Genomic DNA, 14,154 nt, shown 5'->3' with positions numbered 1-14,154 from the left:
GGCTTCACTGGCCTCTCGTGCAGGAAGCAGAGCAAGCTTGGACCCAGTAACATAACCACTGGTTATTTCCATATATATATTTTTTTAATCATTAATGGGAAACCCTGTACCCATTGAGAAACCTATATGAAGGTCAGGAACCAACAGTTAGAACTGGACATGGAACAACAGACTGGTTCCAAATAGGAAGATGAGTATGTCAAGGCTGTATATTTTCACCCTGTTTATTTAAGTTATATGCAGAGTATATCATGAGAAACGCTGGGCTGGAGGAAGTACAAAGCTGGAATCAAGATTGCTGGGAGAAATATCAATAACCTCAGATATGCAGATGACACAATCCTTATGGCAGAAAGTGAAGAGGAACTAAAAAGCCTCTTGATGAAAGTGAAAGAGGAGAGTGAACAAGTTGGCTTAAAGCTCAACATTCAGAAAATGAAGATCATGGCATCTGGTCCCATCACTTCATGGGAAATAGATGGGGAAACAGTGGAAACAGTGTCAGACTTTCTTTTTTGGGGCTCCAAAATCACTGCAGATGGTGATTGCAGCCATGAAATTAAAAGATGCTTACTCCTTGGAAGGAAAGTTATGGCCAACCTAGACAGTATATTAAAAAGCAGACACATTACTTTGCCAACAAAGGTCCGTCTAAGTCAATGCTATGGTTTTTCCAGTAGTCATGTACGGATGTGAGAGTTGGACTATAAAGAAAGCTGAGTGCCAAAGAATTGATGGTTTTGAACTGTGGTGCTGGAGAAGACTCTTGAGAGTCCCTTGGACTGCAAGAAGATCCAACCAGTCCATCCTAAAGGAGATCAGTCCTGGGTTCATTGGAAGGACTGATGCTGAAGCTGAAACTCCAATACTTTGGCCACCTGATGCAAAGAGTTGACTCACTGGAAAAGACCCTGATGCTGGGAGGGATTAGGGGCAAGAGGAGAAGGGGACAACAGAGGATGAGATGGCTGGATGGCATCACCAACTCAATGGACATGAGTTTGGGTAAACTCCAGGAGTTGGTGATGGACAGGGAGGCCTGGTGTGCTGCGATTCATGAGGTCTCAAAGAGTTGGACATGACTGAGTGACTGAACTGAACTGTACCCATTAAGCAATAAAATATTCCATCCTCTCAGCCCTTAGCCCCTTAGTAGCACTAATTTACTTTCTGAATCTATGAATTTGCCTATTTTAGATATTTTATGTAAGAGGAATCATAAAATAATTGTCTTTTATGTGTTTGTCTTATTTACACTATTTTGAAGGCTCATGGCAAATAGATGGGGAAACAATGGAAACAGTGAGAGACTTTATTTTTGGGGGCTCCAAAGTCACTGCAGATGGTGATTGCAGCCATGAAATTAAAAGATGCTTGCTTCTTGGAAGAAAAGCTATGACCAATCTAGACAGCATATTAAAAAGCAGAGAGACTACTTTGCCAACCAAAGTCCATCTAGTCAAGGCTATGGTTTTTCCAGTAGTCATGTATGGATGTGAGAGTTGGACTATAAAGAAACCTGAGTGCTAAAGAATTGATGCTTTTGAATTGTGGTGTTGGAGAAGACCCTTGAGAGTCCCTCGGACTGCAAGGAGATCCAACCAGTCCATCCTAAAGGAAATCATTCCTGAATATTCATTGGAAGGACTGATGCTGAAGCTGAAACCCCAATACTTTGGGTACCTGAATGTGAAGAACTGACTCATTGGAAAAGACCCTGATGCTGGGAAAGATAGAAGGTGGGAAGAGAAGAAGATGACAGAGAATGAGATGGTTGGATAGCATCACTGATGCAATGGACATAAGTTTGAGTAAACTCTGGGAGTTGGTGATGGACAGGGAAGCCTGATGTGCTGTAGTCCATGGGGTTGCAAAGAGTTGGACATGACTGAGTGGCTGAACTGAACTGAAGGCTCATCCATGTTGTAGTGTGTATCAGAACTTCATTCCAAAGTACATTATATGTATATACCACACTTTGTTTATTCATTCATGTCTTGAGGGACACTTGGGTTGTTTCTGCTTTTGGACATCATAAATAATGCTGCCAAGAGAACTGGCATACAAGTATCCTGTTTAAGTCCATGTTTTCAGTTCTTTTGGGTATTTACCTAGGAGTAGAATTGCTTATTATACAGTAATTCTATGTTTACATTTTCAAGGAACTGCCAAACTATTAAACTGTTTTCTACAGAAGCTACATTACTTTACATTTCCCCTGTGCCACCCCCACCCCAAGCCATGCACCTGGGTTCCAATTCTCCAAGTTCTTGCCAACATTTGGGTGCAAAGTGGTATTTCACTGCGTCTTTGATTTGCATTTCCCTATACAGAGGATGAGATGGTTGGATGGTATCACCGACTCAATGGACTCAATGCATTTGGGTAGACCAGGAGTTGGTGATGGACAGGGAGGCCTGGTGTGCTGTGGTTCATGGGGTCACAAAGAGTCAGACATGACTGAGTGAGTGAACTGAACTGGATGACAAATGGTGTCAGGTATCTTTTCATGTGCTTATGGCCATTTGTATATCTTCTCCGGAGAAATGTCTAAAATGTCCCAAAATTTGTGCACTTAAAAATTTGATTGCCTTTCTTTTGTTGAGTTGTAGGAATTGTTAGTGAACAGAAATATAACTAATGTTTGTGTGTTGATTTTGTATTCCAATAATAATCCTTTATAGATACATAATTTACAAATACTTTCTTCTATTTTGTGGATGGCAAGGATTGTTGGCCACCATCAGAAGCAGGAAAAGGTGAAGAAAGATTCAACCCACAGCCTCAGAGGGAACATGGCTGACACCTTGATTTCAGACTTCTAGCATCTAGAACTATATTGTATTAAGCCACTCAGTTTGTATTATTTTTAATGTCCTATGAAACTAACATAATTTCATTTTTGATACCTTTTATTTCTTTTTTTTTGCCTAATTGCTCTGGCGAGAATTAACACAAATCCTTATCAAACTCTTCCAACAAACTGAACAGGAGAAAACTCTTCTTAACTCATGCTACAAATCAGCATCATTCTTCTGTCAAAGTCAAACAAAAACATTGCAAGAAAAGAAAACTACAGACAAAAACCCTTGATGACTACTGATGAAAAAACTTCAACAAAATACTAGCAAACTGAATTCAGGAGGCTACTGAAAGGATTATGTACCATGACCAAATGGAATTTACACTAGGAATGCAAGGATAGTTAAATATACGGATATTAATCAACATAACAATACCACATTCATAGAAGAAAGGGAAAAATCATAATTACAATTATCTCTACTGATGCAGAAAAAGCATTTAATAAAATTCAATACCATTCAATGATAAAATACTCAATAAACTTAAATAGAAGAGAATCTCCTTAATGTGACAAAAGAGATGTATGAAAAAATCAAACTAACATCATATTCAATGGTGAAAGACCGAAAGCTGTTTCCCTAAGATCAGGAAGAAGACAAGGATGCCTGCTCTTGCCATTTCTATTAAAAAAAGTATAGAGTCTACTTTTTTTCAGTGTTTCTGTGGAAGAATGGGAGATTAGCACTGCTCACTCTGCCATTTTGCTGATGTTACTCACAAACTCTAGAACTTTTATACTATTATCATATATAAAATAATACTTACCAAATTCACATATATGCAAATTATATAGTACTGGAAAATAAAATTAATAGCTGAAATTAATTGAGTGCTTACTATTATCAGGCTGTGTACTGAACCCCTTATTGCCTAATCTGCAATCTTTTCAACAATGCTATGAGGTAGGTATTATTTTCCCGATCTTATAAAGGAATCAATGGTGACTTAGGGAGGTTAAACCATTTGCATAGTTTAACAGCTAGTAAGAAACAGAACAGAGCAGCTAATATAGTCTGACTAAAAAATCATACATTTAAACAGCATCCTTGTAACAGTCAGGGTTCCAACAAACCCTCAGGATAAATTGAGGGGTTTTAACTTAAAGTGAGATTAATTACAATGTTATGGAATGTAAGAGAACCATATAGGATGATGTAGTAACCCTGCAACTACCAAAAAGCAGAGCTGTTGTCACCCCTAAAGCGAATGGGACCAGGTGCTGGAAAGTGAGTATAGAGAAGGTTTATTGTAAAGAAGCGTTAACCTTTAGTAGAGGAACACTGTAAAACTGAGACAACTTTGAGGGGAGAAACCAGGGGGATAAATATCCTGAGTCGCTCCCTCCCAAAACTTGTCAGAGGTCCCCATTAGCTCAATAACTGGAAGCCAGAAGACATGGAAGTCTGCCATCTTGCACAGAGAGCAGCGTGAAGAAGTGTGGAGAATGGATCTATGATGGGAGGTAGGGTAAGTAAAAGGTATCTAGCATCATGCATCCGGTCCCATCACTTCATGGGAAATAGATGGGGAAGCAGCAGAAACAGTGTCAGACTTTATTTTTTGGGCTCCGAAACCACTGCAGATGGTGACTGCAGCCATGAAATTAAAAGATGCTTACTCCTTGGAAGAAAAGTTATGACCAACCTAGATACTATATTCAAAAGCAGAGGCATTACTTTGCTGACTAAGGTCCGTCTAGTCAAGGCTATGGTTTTTCCTGTGGTCATGTATGGATGTGAGAGTTGGACTGTGAAGAAAGCTGAGTGCCGAAGAATTGATGCTTTTGAACTGTGGTGTTGGAGAAGACTCTTGAGGGTCCCTTGGACTGCAAGGAGATCCAGCCAGTCCATTCTGAAGGAGATCAACCCTGGGATTTCTTTGGAAGGAATGATGCTAAAGCTGAAACTCCAGTACTTTGGCCACCTCATGTGAAGAGTTGGCTCATTGGAAAAGCTCTGATGCTGGGAGGGATTGGGGGCAGGAGGAGAAGGGGACGACCCAGGATGAGATGGCTGGATGGCATCACGGACTTGATGGATGTGAGTCTGAGTGAACTCCGGGAGATGGTGATGGACAGGGAGGCCTGGCGTGCTGCAATTCATGGGGTCGCAAAGAGTCGGATATGACTGAGAGACTGAACTGAACTGAACTGAAGCATGCATACATAGTAGAATTCTAGCAAATATGCTTTAAGTTGAGATGCCTCCAACTTAGAGGAGGGTGAGGGGAAAGGAAGCATTAGTAAAGTCATACAGACCTGTACAGCAGACAAAAAGATGATGGAACAATACAAGCAAATGAATGTTAGAAGTTCTCTTTAGCTCCAAGATGAGAAAAATGATTAAAAGTACATCTGTGGACAAAAAAATGTCATTAGCCATTTCAATAAACAAAGGATGCTGCAGCCATAAAACCATCAACCACTGTAGAAGCCCCTGATGGTACACAGTGAAGGGAAATACAGATGGAGAAAAACAGGATACTGGCCCTAGATAGTTAAGATGTATATTAAAGGAATAATTTCAATAAGCCCAGACTCTTGCATCTTGCCACACATAGAAAGGTACTGAAATCATTAGTACCACTGAGATGCCTGTTTTTGTGATCAGCAGTAAGCTTTTGATATTTGACTATATATATATTTTTCCCCCTCAGCAAAAACTCTATATCCTGGCTCCTCCCTTCCCTCTTTGGAACATTCCCTAAGAGCTGAGTGGCTGTATCTCCAGCTTAAGTTCTCACTAAGTCTGCTGAATAAAACATGATTCTCAAATTTTAGATTGTGTATTTTTTTAGTTGACACATCTCTATACAAATATTTAAAACTGTTCCTCAAAAATTACTTTCTGACATTGGATTTAAGCATTAATAGCCAAGCATGCAATCTGTTCAGTCACTTATCTGCAAGTATGAATAATCATGTAGAGTCTGAGGAAGAAGGAACTACTATGATAACATCTGGTTTCTGATAAGGAAGACACTGGCTAATTTGTCAGGAATGTGATGGCTCTTTATATACCATTATTGTCATACATTCTTATTACTTCATCTAAATAGTCTTGCTTCCAGATTTCTTTCATTTGTTGAACTTTTAAATTTATTTGCATTGTGATACATGCATTTCACAACATGACATATGATCTATAGTTTATTATTTAATGAAAGAAATGAGTTACCCACTTATTTTTATATGTTTTGACCTTTATGATAAAGCAAACTTAGAATAAACATAAATCTAGAGATTAATACAATGAGTGGGATGTTTGGATGCATCTGACATATTTGAGAAGATTCAGTTATACAGGTCCACTTGATATCATTTTCAAATGGTTAATGCTTTCTGAAAGTAGAGCCTTAAGCTTGTTAGCACTTAGAGCATAATCGGGAGGAACTATTGTGATCCATGAAAAATCAGAACAAGTTTATTTTGAAAAAAACAGGACAAATGGCAGCATTCAGACTCAAAAGCCTAACTTGCTCACTAAGTTAAGAGTATGGGCTTAGAGTCATATAGACCCATATTTCAGTCCAGGCTCTGACACAAGCAAATTAGATAAACTCCGAATCTAAGTTTTCCCTGTACATAAAATGAGTAAATAATGCCTCCCTCAGAGATTTGTTGATCACTCACCTAGAGCCAGACATCCTGGAATGTGAAGTCAAGTGGGCCTTAGAAAGCATCACTATGAACAAAGCTAATGGAGATAATGGAATTCCAGGTGAGCTATTTCAAATCCTGAAAGATGACGCTGTGAAAGTGCTGCACTCAATATGCCAGCAAATTTGGAAAACTCAGCAGTGGCCACAGACTGGAAAAGGTCAGTTTTCATTTCAATCCCAAAGAAAGGCAATGCCAAAGAATGCTCAAACTACCACACAATTATACTCATCTCACACGCTAGTAAAGTAATGCTTAAAATTCTCCAAGCCAGGCTTCAGCAATACATGAACTGTGAACTTCCAGATGTTCAAGCTGGTTTTAGAAAAGGCAGAGGAACCAGAGATCAAATTGCCAATATCTGCTGGATCATGGAAAAAGCAAGAGAGTTCCAGAAAAACATCTATTTCTACTCTATTGACTATGCCAAAGCCTTTGACTGTGTGGCTCACAATAAACTGTGGAAAATTCTGAGAGAGATGGGAATACCAGACCACCTGACCTGCCTCTTGAGAAACCTGTATACAGGTCAGGAAGCAACAGTTAGAACTGGACATGGAACAACAGACTGGTTCCAAATAGGAAAAGGAGTATGTCAAGGCTGTATATTGTCACCCTGCTTATTTAACTTATATGCAGAGTACATCATGAGAAACACTGGGCTGGAAGAAGCACAAGCTGGAATCAAGATTGCCAGGAGAAATATTAATAACTTCAGATATGCAGAAGACACCACCCTTATGGCAGAAAGTGAAGAAGAACTAAAGAGCCTCTTCATGAAAGTGAAAGAGGAGAGCAAAAAAATTGGCTTAAAGCTCAACATGGATGGGGAAACAGTGGAAACAGTGGCTGACTTTATTTTTCTGGGCTCCAAAATCACTGCAGATGGTGACTGCAGCCATGAAATTAAAAGACGCTTACTCCTTGGAAGGAAAGTTATGACCAACCTAGACAGTATATTAAAAAGCAGACACATTACTTTGCCAGCAAAGGTCCATCTAGTCAAGGCTATGGTTTTTCCTGTGGTCATGTATGGATGTGAGAGTTGGACTATAAAGATAGCTGAGCACCAAAGAATTGATGCTTTTGAACTGTGGTGTTGGAGAAGACTCTTGAGAGTCTCTTGGATTGTAAGGAGATCCAATCAGTCCATCCTAAAGGAGATCAGTCCTGGGTGTTCATTGGAAGGCCTGATGTTGAAGCTGAAACTCCAATACTTTGACCACCTCATGCGAAGAGTTGACTCATTGGAAAAGACCCCAACGCTGGGAAAGATTGAACGCAGGAGGAGAAGGGGATGACAGAGGATGAGATGGCTGGATGGCATCACTAACTCGATGGACGTGAGTCTGAGTGAACTCCGGGAGTTGGTGATGGACAGGGAGGCCTGGCATGCTGTGGTTGATGAGGTTGCAAAGAGCTGGATACGACTGAGCAACTGAACTGAACTGATAGAATTGTTATGAACAATAAAAAGAGACAACATATAAAAGTATTTGTCACACTGCCAAGCACGCAATCACCAGTCAGTAATTGGGATGATTATCACTGTGAAGATTTCTTCCTGAAAGTTTCCTTGGCAATCCAGTAGTTCAGACTCTGTGCTTTCATTGTAGGGTGTGTGAGTTATACCCCTCGTCAGGGAACTAAGATTCTGCATGCCTCATGGTGCAGTCAAAATATAAAAATTTTTTTTTTTAAGTCCAGCTCATTTGGAATAATAAAAAACAATTCTTCCAAAGGCTGTGTATTATGTGCAACCCAGAAATACGTGATTTTGAACACTATTTCTGTGAGTTGAATGTATTGATATGCATTGTAATCGAAAATGGATATTTTTCATTGGAGTGATATGGCAATATGGATTAATGTAGCAGCAGCAGTATTGTGGTAATAGTAGTAATAATAATAATAAAAGCCGATTTACATAAAAATAATTGAGATACCAAGGTTTTAGTTCTAAAATGTTCTCAGTTACTTATTAAAATTGCACATTAGTCATTTACTATACTGACTTTCTCTGATATAGGTATATTTACATTCCCTATCAAGGACTAGATACAGTGACATAAAAGAGAGATGAGTAATTTAAGACTTACATAGCTAATATCCACTCAGATATTTCTTTAGTTTCGTCAATTAAGCTTTTTTTCTTACCGAGAATGACTTTAATTTAGTGTCAAAAGCCAATACTTCTGAAACAAGATTATTAGATGCTTAAAACAGCCTATGACAACAGTCTTAAAGTTCTCACTTGACTACAATTCCATAGGTATCCTTTCTGGATTATTCAGCTTATTTGCATACGCTATCTTCAGAGAGCAAACTATCTCTGCTGTTTTTTCAGAAGCAGATTCTTCTGTCCTTTTAGAAAAAGGGCCTGTCCTGGTTCACTGTTGCCTACATCTAGATATTTCATTTTAAAAGCTGCTTTATAGAGCTCTGATTGACATACAATAACTTATACATATTCAAAGTGTACATTTTAACGTTTGACTGTGGGATTTGTAAATAAGTACATTTGACTCTCATAGTCCATATAGCCTCTAACTTGTCTTTTATGAAAAGTAAAGGTTGATGTTTGGTAGAAACCAATACAATACTGTAAAGCAATTATCCTTCAATTAAAAATAAATAAATTTTAAAAAAAAGGTGAAGTTTTTGACTTCCAGAAACTACTCTGTTTCATGCTTCAAAAATTTTAAGAACATAATCAGAAGAGAGAAAAGCCATTTTACTGTTTCATATACTCCTCATTTCCTGATAGTTGGTATCCTTCCCAAATTCGCTATTACCATAAAGCTTTGAGCCTGTAAGAAACAAAACCCACAGATTCAAAAAATTCCATCATGATCAGCTTTCAGAACCACCAATCAAGTCCCACTGTTTTTCTCCAATGAAAGGAACTGAATTTCCTTCTTGTAATTTTAACTGTAATTTTAACAGTTAAAAAACAAAAAGTCAAAACCAAAACAAAACATAGTAGGCTATCATTTGAAGTTTCCTAAGCTTAGTATTGATTCTGATGCTGTAGAGTGAGGAAAAAAAGCTTGAATTCTTTTACCGGGAAAAGGTAGACAATCTCTTTGATGTAAGAATATAGACAGATATTCAAAGCTCATTTGATTTGCAACCAGCTCCTGAAGAAATGACATTTAGACAACCTGTGGAAGTAGGCAGGTAAATAACTCATCATGAGGTCCATATGACAGTTCTGAATACACTTACCTCTGCTGTGTGCTTTGCCACATTCCCCACAATGACAATGACCTTCCCTTTGAAGCTCTGGAGCATGGCAGTGTAAGGTCCCTGGCTAAGCTCCCCTTCAGCAGTGAATGCAGTGCTGAATGGAATGTTGATGCTGCCTGAAATGTGACCTCGAACAAAACTGAGAAAAAAGGTTAAGGGAAACATTTATTTGTGTGCACATTTGAATGTGTGAAAGAAGCTCACAGGGAATTAATTCTCAGAAGAGAGTACCATTAAAATCAAACACAAATGGAGATAAGACTTGAAAATCCCCTGAACAGAAAAACCAGTTTAGTCATACAAGCAAAGATTAATTTAGCTTATTTTGCAAGACAAGCAAGGCTAACTTGACCTGGGTCACTTCTTGTTTATGCCTCTGAAAACTGTAAGTGAAACTTAAACTGTCTCTCTAAATGGATATTTGACGCTCACTAACCATTTCCCTTTCATTTAAGAAAATTCTAATATTGTAACCAGTCACTGAAAAATAGTCACGGCTGCTTTTTAACAATATACCTCTAAGCCTTACTCCATGTTTTGGTTCAACTGCTCCTGGTTTGCAAACTGTCTTTTGGTGTGTATACAATAAACTTTTTATTAACTACTACTTTATTAATTAACTTTTATTAATTACTGTTTTAGTTATCAGAGAAGGCAATGGCACCCCACTCCAGTACTCTTGCCTGGAAAATCCCATGGACGGAGGAGCCTGGTAGGCTGCAGTCCATGAGGTCGCTAAGAGTCGGGCACGACTGAATGACTTCACTTTCACTTTTCACTTTCATGCACTGGAGAAGGAAATGGTAACCCACTCCAGTGTTCTTGCCTGGAGAATCCCAGGGACGGGTGAGCCTGGTGGGGTTGCACAGAGTTGGACACGACTGAAGCGACTTAGCAGCAGCTTTAGTTATTCATCAATTTTACTTCTTTTCTCCCCCTGAACTTTTGACAGAAAGGAAAAAGATCAGCCAAAGATGTAAACAAGACTTAAAATATTGTGAAAGTGATCAGAATGCAGCAAATCAATGGCAATCACATAGGGTGTACAACATTCATGGCTTTCAATTCATTATCACTATTGTTACTACTACTGTGATTATTTTAAAGCTCTATTACAAAAGAGTGCAATTAAAATGATGATTCTTCCTATAGAGTCTATGGAGAAAGATATTATTATTATATCAATCACTTAACTGCTCTGAAAGAGATGTATATGATGCTTTGATAGGACATGTCAATTTGAGGAGGACAGGGAAGGTTTCCACTAAGGAAATAAGTGATGGCTGAGGTAAAATTTGAATAATTAATAAAAGTTAGGCAACAGAATAGAATACAGGTGGTATAGAGTGGTGGAAGGGACAAACGTTTCAGGCAGAAATGTGAGGTGTGTACTGGGGAGGCACATGACTAATCATGAGAAAGGAAGGAAGGCCGGTATAGCGGAATGCAGAGAGCAAAGACAGCATAAGACCAGCCTGGAAATGAATGCAGAGGCCAGATCATACAGCACCTTGCAGATCATGTTGTTAAAATTGGTCTTTCTCCTAGAGCAATGAAAATCAGGAAGTATTTTAAACAGATAAGAACAGATCACATTTGCACTTTGGCAACAAGTTGGAGAAAGGCTAGAAGGAGAGTGAATGTGAAGGTTAGTTTGTGAGACATCTGTCTAGGCTGTATCTTGTCTCCTCCTTAACAATCACTGATGATAATCATGAAGAGATGTTTATGTTCAATAGAAGCATCTCCCCCTAAACTTCCACTTTAGATATGTTCTTTACAAAACGGAAAAGTCATAGATTTTAAAAGGCTATATCACAAGCAACGAATATCTGCCCCCCCACCAAAAGAAACTAATCAATCATTGCTGTAGAAGAATTATACATGATACTCATAATGCAATTAATATTATATTAACATTATTATAATTATATAATTATAATGATTTATTGATATGAAAATTTCTCAACTGCCCCAGTTTGTAGGTTCATTTTTAGAATATTACTTCTCTCTGTTTCTGTCAATCTCTCTTTTTCCCTCATTAACACAGTTAGGAGAAATTTGAGGCTCCTACTCTCAAGATTGACGGTGGAGGTTGAACACATATCTTAAACTTCTAGTCAGCTGTTACTTCATTTTTCTTTAAAGAGAAGCATTTGGCACTAATAATGAGGGAAAGGATATAAAAAGTTCTGGAAAATGAAATGAGAAATAGAATAGATACCATTCCAGGTACACTGTTTAGTTAGAATGCTCTAGAACATTTCATCAGCTCTAGTTTTTTGAACATTTACAATGACTCAGTATTCAAAGTATTGGCTTCTGTTTTCATGAAAAGATTTTGACTTTGTCCTCAGCATATAATTACTACAATAGCACTTTAATCTTTAATAAGGACATACCTTAAAAACTCCTGATTTTTCTCAAACTGTGAACATGACAAACTCAACTATTTTCAGCAAAGGAATCTATATCTGCCAGCCTAAATCAACTGCCAGAGAGAGTTTCTGTGTTTATCAAATGGCCAGTGTCAACCATGCACATTTTTCCTTTTTAGTGTTTTTTCAGTAGCAAAAACAATACAAATCTATACTAGTTGGATGCTCTAGCAGACATGTTTGCATTGCCTGCCCAAACCCTGCTTTCTTGTTTGAAAGGACCTCAACTACTGACCCTGATGAAAGGATGTGCGTAGGCTATCATGTTTGAGTCAGGTGACCCTGCCACAATCAAGACTGACAGGATAGTAGGGAGGGGGAGGGTGAAGGTGGATATCTGACACAGGCTGAGCCAATTAGACTCTCTCTCTTCAAAATCAAAGGTAAAATACAATGCTAAGACTGTGTTAAACTTATTTGAGTGCCTTCTCTATACATAATTTATTCAGCCACACATTGAAGAATTAAATAAAATTATTTATTTTACAAGATAAATTCTATAAATATTTGGTTTTAAAAAAGCACCCACCTGTATCTAAATACCCAATATGTAATATCTGTATCTAAAATCATACACAAGCATCTAGATGAGTTTCTGGGTTCAATATCACCAATTTATTATGTGCTTTTAAAGAAGATTTTAGTCCAAATTGCCTTTTAGTCACTACAAGTATGTCATAAATTTATCATTCTAGAATTTGCTTTTGTGTTCTATGGTTTGATGTCTAAAAAAAGTTCACAAGATTAAATGTTAAAATGCTGACAAAGTATGATGGCAACAGAGTCCTTTGGGTAAGAGAAAAGTTAGAATCCAAAATGCAAAACTATTTCAAACCTTTTTAAAGCTATTTTAACACTTTGGACAATAAAACACAAAAGAAAAAAATCTTAAACCACACTTGCCCCATTTTTAGTTTAGTTCAATCAAAAAAATCTTGGAAAATATATAAAAGCACTCATCCAAAAACACTCTTGTCATAAAACTTATAGTGCAAATAAGATTGGGTAAACACGGATACTTGTAGACAGAATGGTCAAACCTCTAAATAGCTATTAACTGTGTGACCGGCAAATAGCAGAGGAGAATGAGACTGCTCTAGTTACATATTAATACATTTACAATGAACATTCTCTTCTTAAGTAAGTTGGACACTGCCGACAATTCTGATTATTTAAAGATCTTGTTTCCTTGGTAATTATTTACATTTCACTGCCTACAACGGAAATTCTCATATGACGCAAACATTATATGATGAAGTAGAACTTTTTCAGGCAATTTCTAAACACATGAGAGGCTGTCAGACTATTGTAAAGGCAGGTAGTCAAAGTTTTTTTTAATCTTCAGTCTTTCATAATCATAATAAAGTATTAGGTGTTTGAAAAATGAACAAAGTACAGATTCTGTATATTTTGTGTTAATAGGACAAATTAAGTACCGTGAAACAGAAGACGATTTCTGACATATAGTGACTCTGATTAATCCTGGGCATAACATGGCAAGGAGAGCAAAATGATATAAGAATACACTGAAATATGCACTTTCTCCATGTTCAAAGGACTTAAGTTTTATTTCATTGAACTGAAGTAGAGGACAAATATGTATAAGTTCTTTAGCTGAGTCATTGGAAAAGACCCTGATGCTGGGAAACATTGAAGGTAGGAGGAAAAGGCGACAACAGAGGATGAAATGGTTGGATGGCCTCATCGACTCCATGGACATGAGTTTGAGCAAGCTCTGGGAGTTGGTGATGGACAGGGAAACCTGGCTTGCTGCAGTCCATGGGGTTGCAAAGAGTTGGACACTACTTCATTGCTTTCCTCATATTCTAGACAAAAATTTGGATTCATTGCATTTGCCTTTTGCATTTGGGCTTCCCTTGGGGGCTCAGGTGGTAAAGAATCCACCTACGCTTAAAGAGGTTCTATAGTGGGTGTACTACCCAA

At 37.9% G+C, this 14,154-nt stretch overlaps 1 protein-coding gene across 4 annotated transcripts in view; it reads right to left on the bottom strand.

The window, feature by feature from the left end:
* The window catches only part of TBCK (TBC1 domain containing kinase), a 218,594-nt gene that overhangs the window by 30,830 nt on the left and 173,610 nt on the right, over positions 1 to 14,154 (bottom strand). For all 4 annotated transcript variants that reach the window (XM_052641924.1, XM_052641928.1, XM_052641925.1 and 1 more), the window contains one exon: positions 9,752 to 9,911. In XM_052641924.1, the coding sequence (XP_052497884.1) occupies positions 9,752 to 9,911 (160 nt within the window). The remainder of the gene's footprint in view (positions 1 to 9,751; positions 9,912 to 14,154) is intronic.

The sequence above is a fragment of the Budorcas taxicolor genome, chromosome 6, assembly GCF_023091745.1.
Source record: "Budorcas taxicolor isolate Tak-1 chromosome 6, Takin1.1, whole genome shotgun sequence".
Lineage (NCBI taxonomy): Eukaryota > Metazoa > Chordata > Mammalia > Artiodactyla > Bovidae > Budorcas > Budorcas taxicolor.
This window is presented reverse-complemented; position numbering and strand designations above follow the sequence as displayed.